At 39.6% G+C, this 20,926-nt stretch overlaps 2 protein-coding genes across 7 annotated transcripts in view; one reads left to right on the top strand and one right to left on the bottom strand.

The window, feature by feature from the left end:
* The window catches only part of LOC145439661 (uncharacterized), a 129,984-nt gene that overhangs the window by 61,268 nt on the left and 47,790 nt on the right, over positions 1–20,926 (bottom strand). The gene's annotated exons all lie outside the window — the stretch shown is intronic.
* LOC145438766 (uncharacterized) lies at positions 4,599–11,370 on the top strand. Of its 3 annotated transcripts, XR_013915019.1 has the most exons (5): positions 4,599–5,341; positions 6,644–6,862; positions 7,099–7,278; positions 7,511–7,699; positions 8,940–11,370. XR_013915019.1 is itself a non-coding variant. In XM_080316118.1 (4 exons), exons 1-4 carry the CDS (start codon positions 5,291–5,293, stop codon positions 10,016–10,018), a joined length of 294 nt encoding a protein of 97 aa, XP_080172244.1. In that variant the 5' UTR covers positions 4,599–5,290; the 3' UTR covers positions 10,019–11,370. The 3 variants fall into 3 exon arrangements, 2 of the variants coding, with proteins under 2 accessions (XP_080172244.1, XP_080172243.1); XM_080316118.1 differs by lacking the exons at positions 7,099–7,278; positions 7,511–7,699 and having other exon boundaries at positions 6,644–6,753; positions 8,940–9,027; positions 9,974–11,370; XM_080316117.1 differs by lacking the exons at positions 7,099–7,278; positions 7,511–7,699 and having other exon boundaries at positions 6,644–6,753.

Genomic DNA, 20,926 nt, shown 5'->3' with positions numbered 1-20,926 from the left:
TCTAAATAGATAATAGAATATGAAACCTCAGAAAGTTGAAGCAAATTGGTATGATAACAGACACAATCCATCCACACGTCCATACGATACAATTTAAGCTAACACTATAATCGTTGTCGAGTAATTATGTGTGATATATATCAGTCCGAATTAAATTATACAGGAGGTTGGTTAGGTCTTAGGTGAGAACTGAGCTGTCTATAGAATATAGAAATACACTGCCATAGATAGATTACGGCTATTCTACGACTATTCAAGCAGTAGTTCTCAACCATTTTTGATTCCTTTCTCCAAGACTGTGGCTCTAAACGACCGTAGCCCCGTATACGAGTATTCGGCAACCACGCATTATGACATCCTAAGAGTATCAATTTCATTTAAACGTTCAGAACCCGTCCGCGGCCAATTTATTTGTGAAATACCGACAGAAGCTCAGTAAAACTTGACTGCCCAATCATTGAGTGATCGGTTGATCACGTGATGTGATGTGAGTCAATACTACAGAAGTACTGTAAAAGGTGGGTAATGCGGAAGTGGCGAAGTGGTGACCTTTTTTTAGTCAACGCAACAAGATTTCAAGTAAAGATAATTGAAAAGATACGAACTATTTCAAAATTTGGGCGACATTCTCAACGAAAGCTAGAGCGGCAGAATATGCACCTACGCCATTGCTTGAATACCCGCTTTCTCTTGTCTAATCCACTATTAGAAGAATTCTTGTCAGCTTGACACATTCGTATTCTCAGATTGTCACGCAATTTCACTTGTGGGCGTCTAATTAACTCGTCACGCACACCACTCATTGTACGTTGAATTACGTTTGGTTGTTGATATCTAGTGTGGGCCGCACATTGAAACATTGCAGTAAAAGTGGGTCGCGAACTAAAGGAGGCTGGAAATCACTGGCTTACGTCATGACTTGAAAGTGTCTGAATTTTTCTTCGACCCACGGGTCAATCCACATTTTTGAACTGTCGATTCAAATCAAGTCATCTGAAAAAGTCGTCCTGACACTGGTTCAGGCCATATTATAACCATCCGACGACAGTGTTGAAATTGCACTCCAGTTGCCATTAGGAACATGTCGGTAAAATTGACACGAAATCCCGAGATGGTATAACAGTATACACACTCAGTTCAGAGTTTTCTGAAGTATTGGACCAATAATTAGTAATTCACAGTGACGAAAACGCCAACGGGAAACCGTAATGTGCAAGTTACATGGAGCATATATTATTGTTGCGCAAATAATATAGTTCAGACATCTGTCATCGCACCGCTGTAGAACTTTTGACTCAAAAGGTATCTAAAAGCCTCCAGAGAAACCCAATTAAAAAATATTGCACAAAATCTCAACGTCCGCGTTTATATAGTCAAATCTCTTGTAATACTACGAATTGAACGAGAAGTACTAATACTACATCAAAAATGCCCAAAATATATTTTTATGTCTTTTGTCGAGACAGTTTTTACGATGGTCTGCTAAAACAGACCGAATGCTCAAAAAGTCATAGCCCAATTTTCCAGATTAGGACACGCCATAGGCTGCTATACTGCGATATGATGGGTAAATGCTAGATTGCAAAACAGTAGTTTCAATCGTTATGATGGGTCATATTTACTGTGATGAAATATGTCATGTGGGAGACAATGCGGTGCAATGCAACCTGCAACCTAAATAATATTCAGTTTCGTGAAAACATATTTGTAACTCTATATTTACTTCATGTGAAGCGCGACGGAAATTCTGGATTTGTCTTAAATTTTCCTAAAATTGAAAGTTAGAACTCCGTGAAAACAGCCCGAGAATTCCCCAGTTTCTCTTTCTAATTGGAGGGTTACACTACTTCTACTTGACAAACTGAAAATAGCGAAAAGTAAGTAAGTATATCGCAAAATATTACGACGTAGTAGTAGAAGTAGAGAATATTCGATCTACTTGACTAAGTACCAGAAATAGAGGAAAACTACTTGAGTAATTCGAAAAAGTAGAAGTACTTCGTTACTAACCACCTCTGAATACAATACTCTTCATTTGGCCAAAGGCAATTTAGGGGCATTGTTGACTGGCTTGCCGAGCGCTGAATTTCATAACACGGGAATAGCTAGTATGGTCGTTGGTGGGCGGCCATTGTTTTTTTTTGCCGTTTGAGTGATTTTTATTCAAGTAAGGAAAGGACGTATGTACAAGTATGTACATAAAATATCAATAATTTCATAAAGAAAATCTTTCCGGGTCATCTCGTCTCAGCCATCGCCGAATATGGATTTGTAGTCGACGTCGTAGCAAAAGCCGCCGTTTAGTTGGCACTCGTAGTCGCTCGGTTCATCTCATCGCATCTCGTCTTCATCTCTTCTCGTAGTCTCGGCCGTAGTAGGAGGCGCCGCTAGCTGGTGCTCATTCGGGTGTCTTTTTCATATCAAGTTTTTGTAGTCGTTGGTTTATGGATTGGGTTGGATATTGGGTATTCGGTGCGGAGTGGTGGTGGGGTTGGGGAGGTGAGGGTTGGATGGGTTGGGGTAAGGGTTTAGGGGGTGGGGTAGAGTGGGATTGGATGAGGTAGACTGGGATTGGATGGGGTGGAGTGGGATTGGATAGGAGGTTAGAGTGGTTGGGATAGGTTGTGGGTTAATTGGTTGGGTTTTGTGGGTCAATAAATACGATACGATTTATCTCGTATTATCGTTGCGCTCAGTGGGCTCTCGGTATATTTTACTTCTTATATCGATGATGCGTTGGTCTATATTTTGGGCGTATTCATTTTGGATGTCGAGTGCATTTTTCCATTCCCACACAAGGGTTTTCACGTTCATAAAGGCTTTTATTGTGGTCGGAGCTTGCGTTCCGCCGTATACGTTGCGCATTATCTCGTCACACTGTAAAAAATAAACCGTGTATTCAACGTGTTTTTTGCATGTTTTTTCCAATAACACGTTAAACGACGGAAAACGCCGACGTGTTTTTGAAATAAACAAGTTTAAAACCGAAAACGCGACGTGTTTTCCCATTAATCAAGTTCAAAACTGAAACGCAACATGTTTTTTACATTCTATGTTAAGACCATATGCAACTACCAAATATATTGGTTGAATATATAAAAACCAAAGATAACTATGATGAGCACCAGACGGACACGGAAATAGTGTCAGGGACGCGGATTCTGCGCAATATTGATACAGTGGGACCAGATTCGGATTGTATTGCACCAATTGGAACGCAAGATAATTGCTAATCCTATCGCTGACGATCCGAGCACTCAAATTAAAAAAAGTTGAGCCTATTTATAAGCTACTGTCGCATTGATTCCGAAAATATACATTAAAATCTTATCGGGGCAATGGAACCCCCTCGAAATGCACCCCAAAAGTCTGCAAATTGGAATTGTTCTGAACAATCGCAACAACGCAAAGGCCGTTGTTATGGTGATTGTGCTGCATCGCTGCACGATGCCGATTTTCAGATTTTGAAGGCTAATTCGGGTTAGTTCCATTGTCCTAATGAAATTTTAATGTATTATTTTCAGAATCAGCGTGACGGTAGCTTTCAAATAAGATCAACTTTATTTAATTTGAGGGTTCGGGTCTTCAGCTATTGATAACCGATCATGCTGCGTTCAGATTGCTGAGCACTTCAGTAGTCAATTCCTCACGGCGAGCAAGGGTGATGATGGGTGGTGCGAATCTATGCGTAGGTTAGTTATCTATAAAAAAAAGACATTTGAGTATTGGTCTTGATTGGTTGAAATACTGAGGTATAATTTCAGTTCACAGCTCACACGATTTCCGAATCCGTGGTTGGAAAACAGGAAATTTTAGTTCACGGTCCTCGATTTCAGTATCCGTCGTGATTGGTTGCAGAACGACGGTAAAATTTCAGTTCACCACTCACAATATTTCACGATCCGACGTGATTGGTTAAAAAAACGGAAGTTCTACTTCACTGCTCACGTGATTGCCGTATGCGTTACGATTGGTTTGAAAAACTTTCAGTGCCGGGAAGCCACTTCCATCGGCGATCACTACGCGGCCAGAAAAGTTGGCGAACTGAGTGTAGAGTTTATTACCGGCTGACGGTTATTGATCGTATTTGTCCAGTTAGTAGAGGATGCATTTCACATCAGTTTTCATCGGGGAAAGTGTTTCCGATTCATATGCGCGCCTACGGGGTGTGCATAGTTGGTGTGCTGCATTTAACTGCAGTACGGTAACGTGTGGCGTGTGGAGGCAGCATATCGTTTAGCACTTACCATATATAGCTTCAGAGTGCATACGGTAACCAGTCGATTACAGTATATCATGTTGGGGAATGTCTTAGCTTAACTATGTAAATAATGAACCTAAGAAAGTTGAGCCAGTTGATATATTAGGAGGATGTGTATACCATGCCAATATGTTGCATTTTGTCAAATGCAAGATATGGAGGGACAACTTTGCTCTGTAAAATTATGTGACAAATACGGCAAAAAAGAATTCATGTTGTCAATCAGGATCAAGATGGTACAATATTTTTCTATGAAGATTTTGACGGGCACTGTCACATTTGTGGTATCCTCAAGTCAGGCTTTGGGCGATATTAACACTGTTATTCCTGAAGATTTTGACGGGCACTGTCACATTTGTGGTATCCTCAAGTCAGGCTTTGGGCGATATTAACACTGTTATTCCTGTGAGGCTATGACAGAAACCGGTTTCCTTTGTGTATTACAACCTGGTGAAATATTTTACCAGAGACTCCATAATTTACCGGTATACTGTATTGGTAAATTACAGTATGGTAAGCAATGTTCCCTCTAATTTTTGACGAGTCTGCGCACACTCACGAACTCACTGCGCAGACCCTTGGACAACAGTGCGTAAAGACTAAAAAAAGGTCATCATATCGGATTTTTTGTGCGCAGAGACCGTGTTAGCACTGCGCATTTGTGCATGTGCGCAGCTTAGAGGGAACATTGGTGGTGAGATGGCTACATTAGACTGCATCATAGAATATGTTTCAAAGTTTAATAGTGAACTATATGCCGATAGAGAAAAGTACCGGTAATTAAAATTGCGTAATTTTGAACATGACGTTCTATTTTTCAGATTCATCAGACTGGTTAGCGATTTATTACTCTTGTGCTATTAAATATGAAAATGCTGATCATCCATGGTAATATTAGAAAGGTGATCACAGTTGATCACCTATCTGAGATTTATGATGTTGTGAGATGTGCAGTTCGTAGTACCATCTAGGACAGAAAATTCACTACGGAATATTACGACAAGTCGCTTGAATTGAACGGCGATTTTTATGAATTGTCTGCCAAAGATATGGGACAATATGACTGGTTTGACGATGGAAGTGAGTAATTATATTCTATGCATGTCAACAGAATTATCGTCGAAAAGCGATGATCATGGTAATCATACTGTACTAAAATTATCTTGTCTTGTTCGATATCTGTAATAGAAACGAATATAGATTTTTAGCCAAAATCACGCCGTGTTATGCAGGGCTTTAGAGCAGCCGCAAATTTAAACTGCTCCTGCTCTAGCTGCTGCTCCGGCTCTGAAATTATCGCATTGGCCTGTCTATATCAGGGGTGGCCAACCCGTGGGCTAAATATGGCCAGCGAGAGGGTTTTGCGTGACCCGTGAGCTAATTTCCTATTATATGATCGAAAATGAATTGCTCAGATTGTGAACTTGCAATGCCAACAAAAATTACAATTCTGGCTGCGACACTTGGGATGTTGATGACTAAAATATCAGTTCCGACGCATTGGCAGATCCAGGGTCCAGTCACCTTTTCAGTAAGTCGTCGTACATTATAATAAAGTAAAATAGCAGCGAAATTATTCTTCACGCTTTGCGTGTTTAATTTTCGCACGATTTCTTGCTTGGTAGCCTACCCCCTACTGAAAACGAAAAAAACGCCTATTTTATCCGATTGAGTCTAACTGTATTCGCAATTACGGGAGAAAGTCTTTTCGCGTTTGCGCTCGCATAAAGATCGTCAATGGTGAAATGGCGATATCGATGTGGCCAGACGCCAAATAGTCGTGTCCTTGCAAACTGAGTCTAGCGGGCGGTATACAATAGACCCGCAATACTCGAGTAATAATATTATTGACCTTGTTTATTTATAAATTTCGAAAATTTTATTCGCTTGGCGTGGCTAGTGGACCGCGAACTCGCTCGTCAATTGCATGTGGCCCTTCAGCCGAAAAGGTTGGCCATTCCTGGTCTATATAGCTTACTAATCTACCATAGGTTAGTACTTTTTTGTTTCCCGAATAGAATATGTTAAAATATGTTGATATGAACTTCTTCAACGAATATGTGATGTTCTCCTAGGGTGATTTTATTTTTATCTAAAACCGAAGATTTTGACCGATAAAATCTGACATTCTGACAATTTTGACATTTTTAACCCTATAAATCTTAATTTTGATGAAATTGTGATCTCGTATATGTAAATTGCCTGTTTTCCCCCATTACCTTAGAATTTTAGGCTTCTGCTTATCTTCATTTCTGGTTGGAACTGTCTGTTCTTACGAAATAGTTAGGCCCAAAAAAACTTTTGCTCTTTCTGCAATAAATTGACTCGCTTTTACCGGCAAGCTGATAATTCGCTGGGCTTTAATGAAGATATTTATTACAGAGTCAACCTGCATCGGTATATTCTCCAGAAGACGAGCGCAGCATCGAGGTACAGCAAAAAGCAATAAGTGTCAAGTGGGCGAAAAGACTACGTGACAAGAAAAGATTCAGGTTAGGATGAAAAGAACATTTGAATCGTGTCATGAGGCCATTTTGAATGGGATATCAACACAAAGTCTGTTCGAGATTTAGCCGATGTTGATCGATGCGCATTGGGCAGGTATAAAGCAGTGTTGGGATCAAGTCACTGATAATGACATCCCCTTACCACGTTCATGCAATAGGCTAGTCCTACAACGTATGCAATGCATGCACCAATTATTGACGATTATTATCAATGTGTAATATCATACAGCAGGGCGGCATTACATTCCAATTTTTCAATGTTGGTGACACACATCTCAGAAGTTTGTCCAAACTTAATCCAAACCTTACTTCAACTATGCCACATTGCAGGGATCATGGAAAGACAAGCTCTGCAACAAGTTGAGGGAATGGAGAAGACACCATGAAAAAGAAGTTCTCGTCTTAAACTTGGAATAGCAGAAGCATGGACGCTGCGGCAAACGGAAATCTCAGCAGCTTGTGGAAAAATCTAGTCAACGCTGCAAGAATTCTCGAGTCACAACATACAATGTGAGCATTTTAGTATCTTGCTTTCTTGATCTAGATATCCTCAATATCAATATTTTGATATGATACTGATAACGCCAACAGACAATGTTACGTCTAATTTTTCTCGTGTCTGTGCGCATGCGAGCAGCTTAGAAGGAACATAGGCAAGAAGTAGCACCTTGCACCGATAACCGGTCATGTTTTGATTAGGATCTATTTTGTCCTACAAAGTCAACATGTATACTCTACACAGACGACGAGCGCAGCATCGAGATACATCAAAACGCAATAAGAGGCAAGTGGAGAATACCTCACAAGGAAACGATTCTGGATAGGATGAAAAGAACATTTGAATCGCGTCGCGAGGCCATTCTGAATGGGATGTCAACACAGTCTGCTGGAGATTTACCCGATCTTGATCGATGCGCATTTGGTACCGTAGGTATAAAGCAGTGTTATGATCAAGTTACTGACGGCACAATCCCTCGGCATTTGTGGCATGCGCAATCATTTTTCATGACACAACAAATTACATATATATTATAACTAGGGCCATTTTTATATGACCTTGGAAAATCAATAATATGACTTTATTTTTTGGAAAATATGAATTTATGTGAAAATGGTGTAGTTTTACATGCAAATATCGGCACTGACGGAACTAAAGAGTAAAACCTATGCAACAACAGTTATACACGTCCATTTTTTATTCTAAATCACTGTTGCAGTACAGTAGTAGTGTGAAATGTTAAAGTCTTTGAAGTTACGATTCAGACGTAAAATGACTTTGGTAAGGAAAGTGAGAGCTCCACAAACGCTGATGTGGGTTGCCACTTCTGCAGGGGTGCATAAAGCGCTGGTGAAATGTCTTGTATTTGCAGCTCCATTATTTGTTAAACCTCGTTTTTGTCCAATCGCTTCTTAATGTAAATTTTGAGCTTTATGACCTAATCAGGAAAATGTGACTTCATAGCTTTAATATAGCTCAAAGGGATACGGTTTTGTGTTGAAATTGATTTCACGACTTGCTGATGCATAGAACGAAATATGGCTTTGAATGGCCCTAATTATTACCATGGGTTAGCAAAAAGTGAAGTCAGTTTTCAAAATGTATAAAACTCGTCAGTGACCTAAACATACTTTTTAAATTAACATACATTGTTCTTTTTGGGCAGATTGTAGTTTTCTTGAATTTTTTAATCGCACATACTTCCAGACGTAGACATTTCTTCCTTAGATATAAAGGCGACCAACCCTCGGCCTGCAAGGCGATTCTAGAAATTGATTATAATATTTATTAGTACTCGCAGCAATATTGTCAGCGGTGTAACCTTTGCACAACGCGATGTACGCAGCCTCGCCGCAACCTTGATATTTTTATGTCCAAGCTTGGAATATTCCTTGTCAAATGAGCCCAGAGGTATACAAAGGCGACCTGCAACTCCTTGCAGGACATGACTGCACACTTGCTTGTCGTAACATAATTGTCATCGAATTTGCTGCGTAGTAATATATGTCATGTTTTCACCCTTGCCCAACCGTGTTACCTCCTGTCGGATGACTGAAAATCTTTATCAACATTAGAGGGCCCCGCGCAAGGTTTCAAAGTCGCTGATTTACTTTACGACGTCGCAGTCGCGTCAAAACATACATGGAGTTGATTTCTGACACTTCTCGTTCAGGTCGTCAAAAACTGGGGTGGATGGTCGGGATCCCAACGATCTTCAATTCTTCAATGACAACTATGGCAGCTTCCTGTTTGTTGACAAAGTAAGTTGTTTGGTGTATGTGAAAGCATTATGTCACTTTGTTGTGGACACAAGCAAATCGCATGGCTCACTGCCATCAGGCTACATCTTTCACATCATACAAAAAAAGGCAATTTATGGCACTATTAACACTGTATTGCTGTATTAACACTGTATTTGATAAAAATTGGTATCTCGACAGGTCACTGTAAATCGAAAGAATGATGTAATCCAATATCAGTGAGTAACGAGATTTTCCCGTGTCCATGCTACTGTAGGACACTATGGTGAAATCGTCACTAGTCTATGGCGTCCAATCAAAGAAGATGATGTGAAACCAATATTGGCCCCTCCTATTTCACTTAAAAAGTTGCAGTGTTACGACTGATGCTAAAATCATTCCACTCTGGGTACCATTATGCTCGCTCGATATCCTTGAAAGCACCATCACGTACGATTGTTTTCTTACCTCTTTGCATGACCCTGACTCGCGCGGTAATGACTTATTAGGTAGGCTTACCATATTTTGGAAATCTAAAAAGAGGACACTTTTTCAGAAATTTGAGACTTGCAAAACCGGAGAAGAATTCTCAAAAATCGGTGAATTTTGCCCACTTTGTGACCGGTTGACTGGAAAATTTTTAAAAAAGGTCAACTTTTCGCTCAGAGCTCCAATCACCGTTTTTCACTCCGAAGTACCCGCCATAGAGTCACTTCTGTGCTAATTTACGGCATATCACTCGCATTTCGCTCTAAATGTGACCTAAATTTTCAAAAAAGAGGACAAAATCTCAAAAAAGAGGACAAAAGGGCGTCCTCCGAGGACACTTTTAAAAAAGTCAAGAAAGAGGACAAATCCTATTGAAAGAGGACGCATGGTAACCCTATTATTAGGCCTCATACTCAACTCAATTCTTAATCTCAGACCACATCGATAGTACTAAGCTAATATCATTTTTATTTATCAGGAGCCAAAGAATTATATCCGACGATCAAGTACAATACGATCCTGAATGAATGGAAAGTTCTCTTCTATGGCAAAGTTATCAAAGGGGTCAGAAGCTTCCATCATGCTATGGCCATAATACTGGCAATATACTGGCTGTTCAACATCAAGTTCGCTCCATCAGCCTCTAATTGATGGTCCGTCGTCACGAACTCTCCTTCGAAACTTCCGAACGTTAAGTACACTGCGGCTGTCTCGAAACTTTGTAACGTTAGGTAGACTTTGGCTGTTCGTAGTAAATTAATTTGAATAATTCACCAAGGACAGGTCAACATTTTTAGCCGTTATAATTCTTGTGTCATTGCATTAGGTACTCGGCGCCTTTCACGGTGACAATTTGTAATAACTTAATTAATCGAGGACCGGTCAATGTTTCAAGCCGGTATATTAATTCTTGTTTCATTACATACGTTTCGAAACTTTCTAACGTTAGGTGTGGCTGTTCATTGTAATTTAATTTGATTAATTTATTGAGGACGGGTCAATGATTTTAGCCGTTATTATAATTCTGGTTTCATTACATATGTCCAAAACTTCAAAACATTAGGTACTAGGCGGCTTACGCTGTGGCTTTTTGTAGTAAATTAATTCATTGATGACGGGTCAATATTTTTAGCTGTTGTTGTAACAATTCTTCTTTCATTGTATAAATTCCAAAACTTCTTAACGTTAGGCTCTCTGCGGCTTACACTGTGGCTTTTTGTAGTAAATTAATTAATTTATGAGGGGCCAATATTTTTAGCCGTTGTTGTAAGAATTTTTTTTCATTACATAAGTTTCAAAACTTCTTAACGTTAGGTACTCTGCGGCCTGCTCTGTGGCTTTTTGTAGTAAATTAATTCATTGATGACGGGCCAATGTTTTTAGCCGTTGTTGTAATAATTCTTCATTCATTGCATAAGTTTCAAAACTTCTTAACGTTAGGCACTCTGCGGCTTACACTGTGGCTTTTTGTAGTAAATTAATTCATTGATGACGGGCCAATATTTTTAGCCGTTGTTGTAATAATTCTTCATTCATTGCATAAGTTCCAAAACTTCTTAACGATAGGCACTCTGCGGCTCACACTGTGGCTTTTTGTAGTAAATTAATTCATTGATGACGGGCCAATATTTAAGCCATTGTTGTATATAACTCTTCTTTCATTGCATAAGTTCCAAAACTTCTTAACGTTCGGTACTCTTCGACTTACACTGTGGCTGTTAGTAGTAAATTAATTGCGCCATGACATGTCAATATTTTTAGCCGTTATAGTAATTCTTATTTCATTACGTATTATCCGAAACTCTCGCCATTTCAGAATTTTTCTTGTTTTGATGCATTTGTTCTCAATATACCATCATTTGATCCAACACTGAATTGCTTGTTTTATTTCATATCCTGGCTACAGATTTTGTGCCAGTCGGTCCAAGGTGAAAGGTCAATTGAAGTCTCAGGTCAGACGTGTTTTCGAGATTACATGACGGGCAGAAACATGTTAGGCAACAGGTGGAATCAAACCTGTCGTATGGTTTTACATGATGGACATGTATTAAGCGGTACCAGGTGTAAACATGTCTATGGACACCTTTATTTTTTACAGTGCAGGTGTAGCGTCGATAGTCGTTTGCAGGTCGTTCTCGAGATCCTGTATTACAAGAGAGAACAGCTTTTTTTAAGTTGCACATTCGGCGAAAGTATTGCGCAGAGTATCTTCGGCGTGTTGGCAGAATTTGCATTTGTTTTTCAGGTAGGCGTCTTTTCTTCGTATCCAACCCGCGTTGGTTTTTCTGGAGCCTGTAAAGTAACTCTCAGTGTTAATGCGATACGAGAATTCACGTTGCTTGTTGTCAATGTGATATTTGATATTGTGTTGGTATAGCCATATCTGTTTCCAGTCCGACATTCGGCTTCCTCCTTGCTGCGTCTTCTTTTTAACAAGGATCTGGTACATTTCTTTCTGGCTTAGTTCTTGTACATCCTGTGATTGGCTTTTGATTACGTCGAAAATTTGATTTTCCTTCGTCAAAGTATTTCTGTGAGGTTAGAGGCTGTTGTATAAATTGCAATTTATATCGCTCACCTTCGTTGTCAGATTGTATATCGCTTGAGCATGCCAGATATCAATCGGGCTCTCAAGTCGGTTAGTTGTTGTAGCCTTTTTCCTCTCTTTGCGTGTGTGGCGGATTCAATATCCGGCATGTCGATCCCTCCTTTTGACTTGGGTCTGATCAGTTTCATTCTGCCTTTTTGCTCAAGTATTTCAGGTCTCCGAACACTCTTAGCGAAAAGAGTGGGATGCACACCCCATAAGGTGGTACACGAAAACAGAACTTACTTAACCCTGCGGGTGTATATGACCAGAATTCACCCCATTCCTCGGTGTGAGCATCGGATATTTAACCTCGCCCATTAGAATTGATAGTCGTGTAATTTTCCTATAAACACCCTACTTGAAATCTTGTATATTCTTCCTAATTGCAGACTATTGCAAATAAACAGTCTTGATGGCATATATTCGATATAAATTGAACCATAACAACATAAAATGGAAACACATTTCGTGAAATAACAAAAACAGAGATCCCAGCGACGGAGAAATGAAATCCACTGAAAATGCTGCTGGAAGAACGTTGCCCATGTAATATTGGGAAGTCATACCTCCGCCTGGTTTTCGCCAAATGCTTTTTACGACGAGGATTGAGTCACTATCTTCAGCAACAACTTGCGGCATCATCCTGAAATCAAAATGCATATTCCCAACCCAATTGCCACACGCTAACATATGTAAATTGGGATATTGATATACTAAACGAAAGACCACAATAACAGAAGCCTTTATGAAGTATCTATAAATATATTTTCACAAAGTACTTACAAAAAATCATATGTTTCACTTGCTATACTGGATTGCTGTTCGGACCGAGGCCCGATAGGGAAACTCAATGCTTTAGGAAACTTATTCACACACGATCCCTGTATGTGTGGGCAATTAGGCATCAACAAGATGGAAATTTATTGACAATTGTCATGAAAACCGCATGTAACAGGCAGACTTGAAAAACTAGAATACTTTCACCTTCTCCAAATTAGATTGGAATTCCATTACAACTACAAAGTTTTTTTCGAACTAGTAGAATTGGAATTACAGCTAAACAGGTATTTCGAAATTAGAATAAAATTGGAATTTGAGCTAACAGAGTTCTTTCCAAATTAGATTAGAATAAGAAATACAGAATTCGCGAAAAGTTCAATAAAACTCTGGTAATATCAAATCATAGTTCATCTTATGAGCATGAGAATAGCAAATGTCTGTACAGCAAACTTGACTCGTTTCGCACTATACAGTTCTACTGTGACATTTTCAGAAAAAAATTAGATTAGAATTAAGGTTGCAGCATACAAAGATTTCACAAATTAGATTGAAATTAGAATTAGAGCCTAGAAAGATTTCACAAATGAGAATAGAATTAGATTGCCGACATTTCACTTCAATGAGTATGAGTTGGTAGCAGCACCTGTATCAGAAATACTGAATATATTTTCGAAGATTCTGTTTGTTAGTAGTGCCATCAGTAAGTTTACATTAGTCACTAAGAGAGATATCGCAATTTTGAAAGTAGACGTCACCGAGAAACTGCATACCATACTTGAATAATTTTTCCGACATTTCGTATTCTAATTCCACTTGATATAGCTTTGAAATGTATTGGGACCTGGTACATCTACTTGTAATCGAGTATAAATTGACGGCTGCATTTCTACATCGACTTGAAGTAGCAACGCTGGTAACTTTGACAATCTCTGCTTTGATTTACTTTATATATGCGATTACGAAAGTTGACATCAGGTGTCGTTAACAAAGTTGTAATACCTGCTGGCTTGATAACAAGTCTATATTTTATTCAAGTCATGTACACTGCGTTATTTATAAGCATCTCGCACATAGTACCAACTCACTATTTCTGAGCTCTCGCTGTGGATGGTTAGCTCAACAGTCATTATAGACAGAAATAGCCAGTGGAACATATGTCAATTTCATCCTGTTCTACACCAAAATACGCCAATTAATCCATTACCAGCGTGTCAATGTTTGGGAGATACTCAGAAATATTTTGCTCATGATATCACAAACGAAATGTAACTTTCAAGCTACGGACAATGTACGATATTGCACACCCGGTCAACACGTTCTCAAGCATATAGTTGCCTGTATATTGCGATTGCTAGTCATCGGTCCATTTTAATTCGGATCTGGTACACCCCTGACCACCCCATCTGAGTGGTACACCCTATGGTGTACGAAGCATCCGGTTGAAGAGCACTGGTCTAATTTACTACGAATCTACTAATGCAAGGGTGACCAACCCGTGACCCGCGGGACAAATGTAGCCCGCGAAAAGGTTTCGAGTGGCCCGTCAAGTAATTCTTGAAATTAGTTATAATATTCAAAAAAATCAATTACCTAGGTAATTTATTGTGAACTTGAAAGAGAAAACTGAAATTTGATTAGCCTGACCGCAAACTTTAGTATGTTGATGACGAAAATATCAGTTTCGACGCATTGGCGTAGCCATAATTTTCGTAGATCTTCGTATATGACCATAAAGTAGAATATTTCGTGGCAGATTTATTTTACTTGATATTTCTTCATAGCATTTCTTGCGATTTATTGTCACTCTATTCTTTGCTTCCAGTATTGATGCCTCCTCCCCTGAAAATTTACGGAATTCAGTCTAACTATATTCGCAATTATGAGAGAACGTGTCGTCCAACATGCGACATCGCGTGTGCACTCGCAGAAAGATCGTCGGAGATACAACCTATGATAGACGCATATGTGCACCTAAATCTTCGATCTTGTTATGTCCAACCCCGACTAATCTTGTCCTGGTCAAATAAGCACATCGGTATAGAGAGTGTTGTTTGAGCTTACGTACCCTTACCACCCGATATAGCCGACGTATACCATGAGTATGGTTGGTGCTCTCAAAATAGTCGATTCAACAGCTAGTATTCGCAGATATTTCGTTAAAGGAGATATATTTACTATATATTTTCAATTTTCAATGACAATCCATCATGATGTCACAATTGAATATTCGTGACGTCATGGCTACGAATAAAACAAAATAAAAAAAGATTGAAAAACATGTTTTAAACAAGGGTATTGTTTTAAACATATTTGTCTTAAATTGATTTTTGTTTTAAATGCAACCCTAGCTGTTATCAATTACGATTCCAAATCACGATTGCCGCATGTCTGAATGCAACGTTTCTCTGACTATATATCTACTCTGCACTTATTAACACGACTTCATTTGGATCGTTTGACTGTAAGTTTCAACATGCTGCTCTCCCCAGAACAGTGTTTCATAACAACTGTTCCATTGAACACTAGGGATTTCCCGATCCAATCTCAGGGGTTCCATAGAGGTCAAGTCACACACATAAAACTCAGACATGAGATTTATGGTGATACGCCCGTCATGGCGGTCATTGGTTGTACGTAATAATGACTCATAACTAGTCGCATATCGACTGTTGTGGTGGTATGTCGTGTGCTGTCACGTACGTAGGGGTGTTTGGGGTTCAAAAACAGAATTTTGTCAACAGGGTTTGGGAGGTAGCACCGACCGAATTCACGAGACGCACAAATCTGGAACTCGTTTGCTGATCCCGTATCTCGTTTTGCCATTCTGTGCGACAAAATTCTGAGATTTTGCATATGGTCATTCCTTACTTACCGAGGTGGTGTTATATTGTACGTCTCGCTAATATTAAAGTAATATGGGAATCAGCGTTCTACTGCGTTCCTGGTCATTGGATATAGTGCCTAAGTCAGGACGCACTTTCCAATGTGAAGATCCGCCTTTCTGAACTGGCCTGAAAGTAAACACCAGAAGTGATAGTGAAAAAGTTCACTCCCCATTTATCGTCATATCACAAAATGCAACCGGAAAGCGTGGAATGTCAACGGATGGTTTAATGGCATGAAAGATTATGACTGTTGTTGAGAGAATCCACAAATATGAAATCGTGGTCTCCCATTGCAATAATATGTACCTAATAAATACTTATTTATCTTGCGTTGCCTATCAGGAGAAACTGTGCGTTATGGCCCTATTGCTTGAACCTGTGGCGGATGGAACAGCTAATAAAACAGAAATACATGTAAAGAATTTAGCGAAAAGAGAACAATATTAAGCTAATAATTGCTTAAAAAGAAAGATTTGATATTAAATCAACATGAATCAAACAACACCTACTTTGACTCCGACTCCAAGAAGAAATTTATGGAGACTACGCTTCAGCAGCCTTGGAAAAAAATGTATCCAAAACTCTCAGCCATATATTAGTACCTGTAAATCCTATTTGTTCTACGGCAGGGGTTCTCAACCTGGGGGGCGCGGGAGGCTCTCAGGAGGGCGCGAGAGATTTTTGTCAATTTAGTCAACGTCTGTATAAATTGTGACTAAACATGTGTTTCACAACCATTCTGAAGATACGATTATTGAAGATTAAACTTAATTCGTATTCTAGAAAGCTTGACAAACTCAAACTCCAGCAGTCGCGCTCAACGGAGTATAGGCTGACTTCAACTTCATTTGAGCAAATTTTTGATATTCTTTGAAGATTTCGAGAAATTCCTACGTGCAAGTCATTCATTACTTTATAGCTTTGGCAGTAGCCTAAATCTCTGTGCGCTAGGTAGCTGTTGTTGATAGCCGGCCAACTGCACTGCCTAAGACAGACGTAGATGCAATATAGGTTGCCCGGTTTCGCCCTCAATTTGGCTATAAATCAGCACAATTTAATTCATTTCCAAAACTGATCAAATTTAGCATGGCAGGGCAGAACGACGCCGTGCTCTCTGTAATCACTACCAGCGTCAGGATTAGTCTCAGTGCAACCTATCTTGAAATTGATTGATGTCCTTTTCAATGTTTTTTTGTTATTTTCAAACAAGTTTGGGGAAGTTTGTCAGCAACGTAAAAGACTAAACAACTGTAATGCGGATTCAAATTGGCGTAAGATATACCTTATGTATACTATTATATCAGGGGTGGGCAGCCCGTACGGCTGCATGCGACCGTAGAAGGGAATTTGTGCGGCCGTCGACGCCTAATTCAATTAGTATGTGTTGGCAGCCGTAGACATGCAAATTGCAATTGCGAATTCACTCCTGAATTTTCGAGAGATTTTATTTAATCTTGAAATTTTCTTCGCGCAATTCAACAAGACTTCATTTTTCGATTTTAATGCAGTAGCGCCCTTCTTAATTGGAGCAGGAATGGGAGTCCTCAAGAAATAACAATTCATTCGCGGCTCTGAAAAATTTTCGCGCTACGCGCGGCATTATGCGCTCCCAGCAGCTATTCATAACATTGCCACTCGCGATTTCAGTGCGTACAATAGGCCGTTGTGAAAAGTAGAATAGTCCGGAGTTCACCGGGAATGAATATGGACAGTTTACCATATGCATTTTGCGTCCAGATCGTTCATTGCGGCTATGCCCTGCTGGAATGCGGCCTTAGGCTTAATAAGTAATCGAAATGCGGACATGATTAGCAGTAAGGTTGCCCACCTCTGTATTAGATGATGTGCTCTTTTTGACATGACGATAAATGTAAGGGGGTCAGGGGGCGTGATTTTTTTGACCATCGCCAAGAGGGGCGCGTGTCAAAAAAGGTTGAGAACCGCTGCTCTACGGGCATGTCCGAAACAAAAGAGGTACAGCCAACTATATATGAATATGATTAATTTTAAAAAGAGCCATTCGTTCGGTGAGGTTTACGCACAAAGTCGTAGCCAGGAAAAGATAGTGGGAGAGGGAAATATTTTTTGAGTTCTACAAACTCCAAAGTGTTTATTTTAAGCATGACCATAACAGCACTTGTCAGTCCCCCAAAAGCAACGACGCTATTGGGGCCCCATTCGACTGAAGATCACAATTTTTACGGGTCATTGCATCACTATCCAAACACTTTACACATTTTCCCTGGATAATACGGATAAAATAAATTGGATACGCGATTAAGGAACGAACCGGATTACGCAACGGTGAGCGCAAAGATTTATCGGTTTATGTCTATCGGTTTAATATACGCACTAATACGCTATACTACACTATAAACGGATATTTACAACATATAAAATATAGTGTGAATTTATATTTAGCCGTGCGAAGTGCGCAAATTTCACAAAATTGAATGAATTTGGGCAATTATATTGGTAGGCCACTTGCATAAATTGCATATTCCAGCGACGGCTTGCAATAGGATGTGCCAGAGATGCATTAAGGTGCCTGAAATGTAGTAGATATCGATGGCATATTCTGACAGTATTTTGCAACATCATGGGGGTCTGTTCACACAATAGATGTGTTGGCTGTATTCATTTCTTAACCAGACGATAATTTTATGAAGATAGTATGCGCCGAAATGCCGGTGCCTAAATATTCGCGCACACACAAGAGCAGTGTACGTACAACCCTTGACTATACAGTAATCAAAGTACCCAACGGCCTCTAGATATACTTATAGGATTCGATCGTGGTTACGATTGTATGTTATGTATATTTCAAACATTTTTTTATTTTTCGGCATGGAGTAGCCATGTTATTTTCGTGAAATTAAGTGACTGTAAATTATGAGAAGCGCGAAGAAAATTTTCAAGTTGACTAAATAAAATTACGAAAATATACTCTATATTGAACGGTAATACCAAGATTTTCCAAAGATTGCGTAGTGGACCTGGTCGATGGTTATAGTACCCAACACGGTTCACTTGGTGACGTAGAGAGTTACCCACGGAAGATCGCGTGAAGCGCGAATATTTTATTTCCAATAAATCCATTAGAAATTACATCATGGTAATAAACTATCTCTGGTGCGGCCGGGATTTAAATTTATACCGTTTGCGACCCATAATTCAAGATCCCACTGTGTAAGATTTCGAGGTGGTATTTTCCAGACACCGTGCCACGCCTTAGTCATTGTGTCCGCTACTGCGGGATTCACAAGCCGCATAGCAGGATTATTATGCTTGCAGAGTGCTGCATATACCGATAACAGTGGTACTACGTTGTTTTAGGCTTCAGGAGGGTGTAGGGGTACAAGTAAACACCAATACCTCCCGATACGTGGTTAATCAGCACGCCACATGTCTATTTTTTACACATGCGGCGACTTTTCCCATATTTTCATAACCTTACAAGTCCTGTCACTCGTTGACGACATTGTTGAAGCGTATGGAAGTTATTATCGATTATAGCTAGTCACTCTGGTCTTCCATCTTTGTGGTTCAGCAGTCGAGAGATTGGAGAGAAATTGGAGATGGAATAAAAGGTTTAACGTGTCAGCTTGTAAAGGACCTTAGAGCAGGCATGCCTCACTCAACTTGGTTTGCCGCTTGCTGGCAGGACCAGGTGAGTTACGCCGAAATTAGTTGTGTGGAATGAAAGAGATTCAACTGGGAGATGTGAAGAGACTATGTAAGCCGCCACTGCAATAATTCAAACGTATAGGCTACACATTTGACGGGAAGAATTTTATCAAATGGCATCGTGAAGCTTATTGCTATTGAGTCAGAACTTACATAGCTATGAGACATCATATATTCCGATTATTATCTTTAAGCACTATTATTTCGATACGTCGGCTTTGCCTTTTGGCCCAGAATACATTGATTTTGGTGCATTTCCACTAGATTCTCTGCTCCTCGTGCTCCTGTGCTCCTCGTTTGCCTTTCCCGGTATTTGATGTCGATGGCACACATGTCTTACAAATGAACTCGAGTAAAAAACGTATTATTGAGGCAGTATTGCCAGCTATAATGTGGCATTTGAACCTGCTTGACATTTGATTTGTTTAGGAATTATTTACTTTTAAACAGACTTATTTGTTGTCGTAATGATACGTAGAATTGTGAACCGTGCGTACACAGGTAATTTTGACAACTATAACGAATCGACTATTAGGCTTTGTTACAGCAGTCAGAAGTAGGGCTGGGCAAAATCGAAGCAAATTCTGAATCACGTAATATGCTTCGAGTCGAGTCGAGTAATCGAGTATCACTCATAATGACGTCATAACAGAATGTAATACGTCGAAGTTCAAATATGTACCGTTTATGCCCCCACAAAGAATATAATGTCTTTTATCCATCTCATAAAAGATACTTTGGTAGTTTTTCGACCATACCGATTTCATTCCACCTGGTGTCAATGTTGTGGGATAATCATGACTTCGGAAATGTGCTACGTCCAGTACCCTTCGTAGCTTTGCACTATATGTTTCGAATGCTACGATACCTCCAATCAAGGTACAAGGCTTCAACAGTGAAAATTAGTTTCGAAACCATAATTCTCGTTGATAAATCAACTTTCATTGGAGAGAAGCGTATAATTTCAGTACTCGAAAAAATCGTATTTTACTACTCGACTCGAATCATTAAAATTAATACTCGATTCAGATTCGAGTACTCGAATCATTGTGCCCAGCCCTAGTCAGAAGTTCAGTCAGTAATTTTGTCTCGAGCTCATTTAGCTCCATTCTTGTCATATTGCTACACAAACTCTCCTGACCTGATTGAACTTGGAGCAAGGGTACACTGAAAAAAAAATTTACCTCGATTTACCGCGAAATGTCTGGAAGCAGGGTGGCCAGCCACTTGGCAGTAATATAACATTACCGTCACTCAATGTAAATTCAACTTACAACCGTCCGGTAATCTAACTTTACATGATAGACTGTAATGTTACAGTCACCTCTGGTATATTCAATCTACATTTTCTTCTGTGTACATTTACCACCGAGACTGTAATTTTACCGCCTTACCTACCTACCTACAACCCTACATGCTGTCCTTGTAAATCAGATTACACGCCAGCTTGTAAATTCACGTCTCAGCATACATCCATACCTATCCCAAA

Source organism: Botryllus schlosseri, chromosome 5, assembly GCF_051294905.1.
Source record: "Botryllus schlosseri isolate E-star chromosome 5, Bs_hap1, whole genome shotgun sequence".
Classification (NCBI taxonomy): domain Eukaryota; kingdom Metazoa; phylum Chordata; class Ascidiacea; order Stolidobranchia; family Styelidae; genus Botryllus; species Botryllus schlosseri.
The sequence above is the reverse complement of the archived record's forward strand: the minus strand, read 5'-3'. Positions and strand labels throughout refer to the sequence as shown.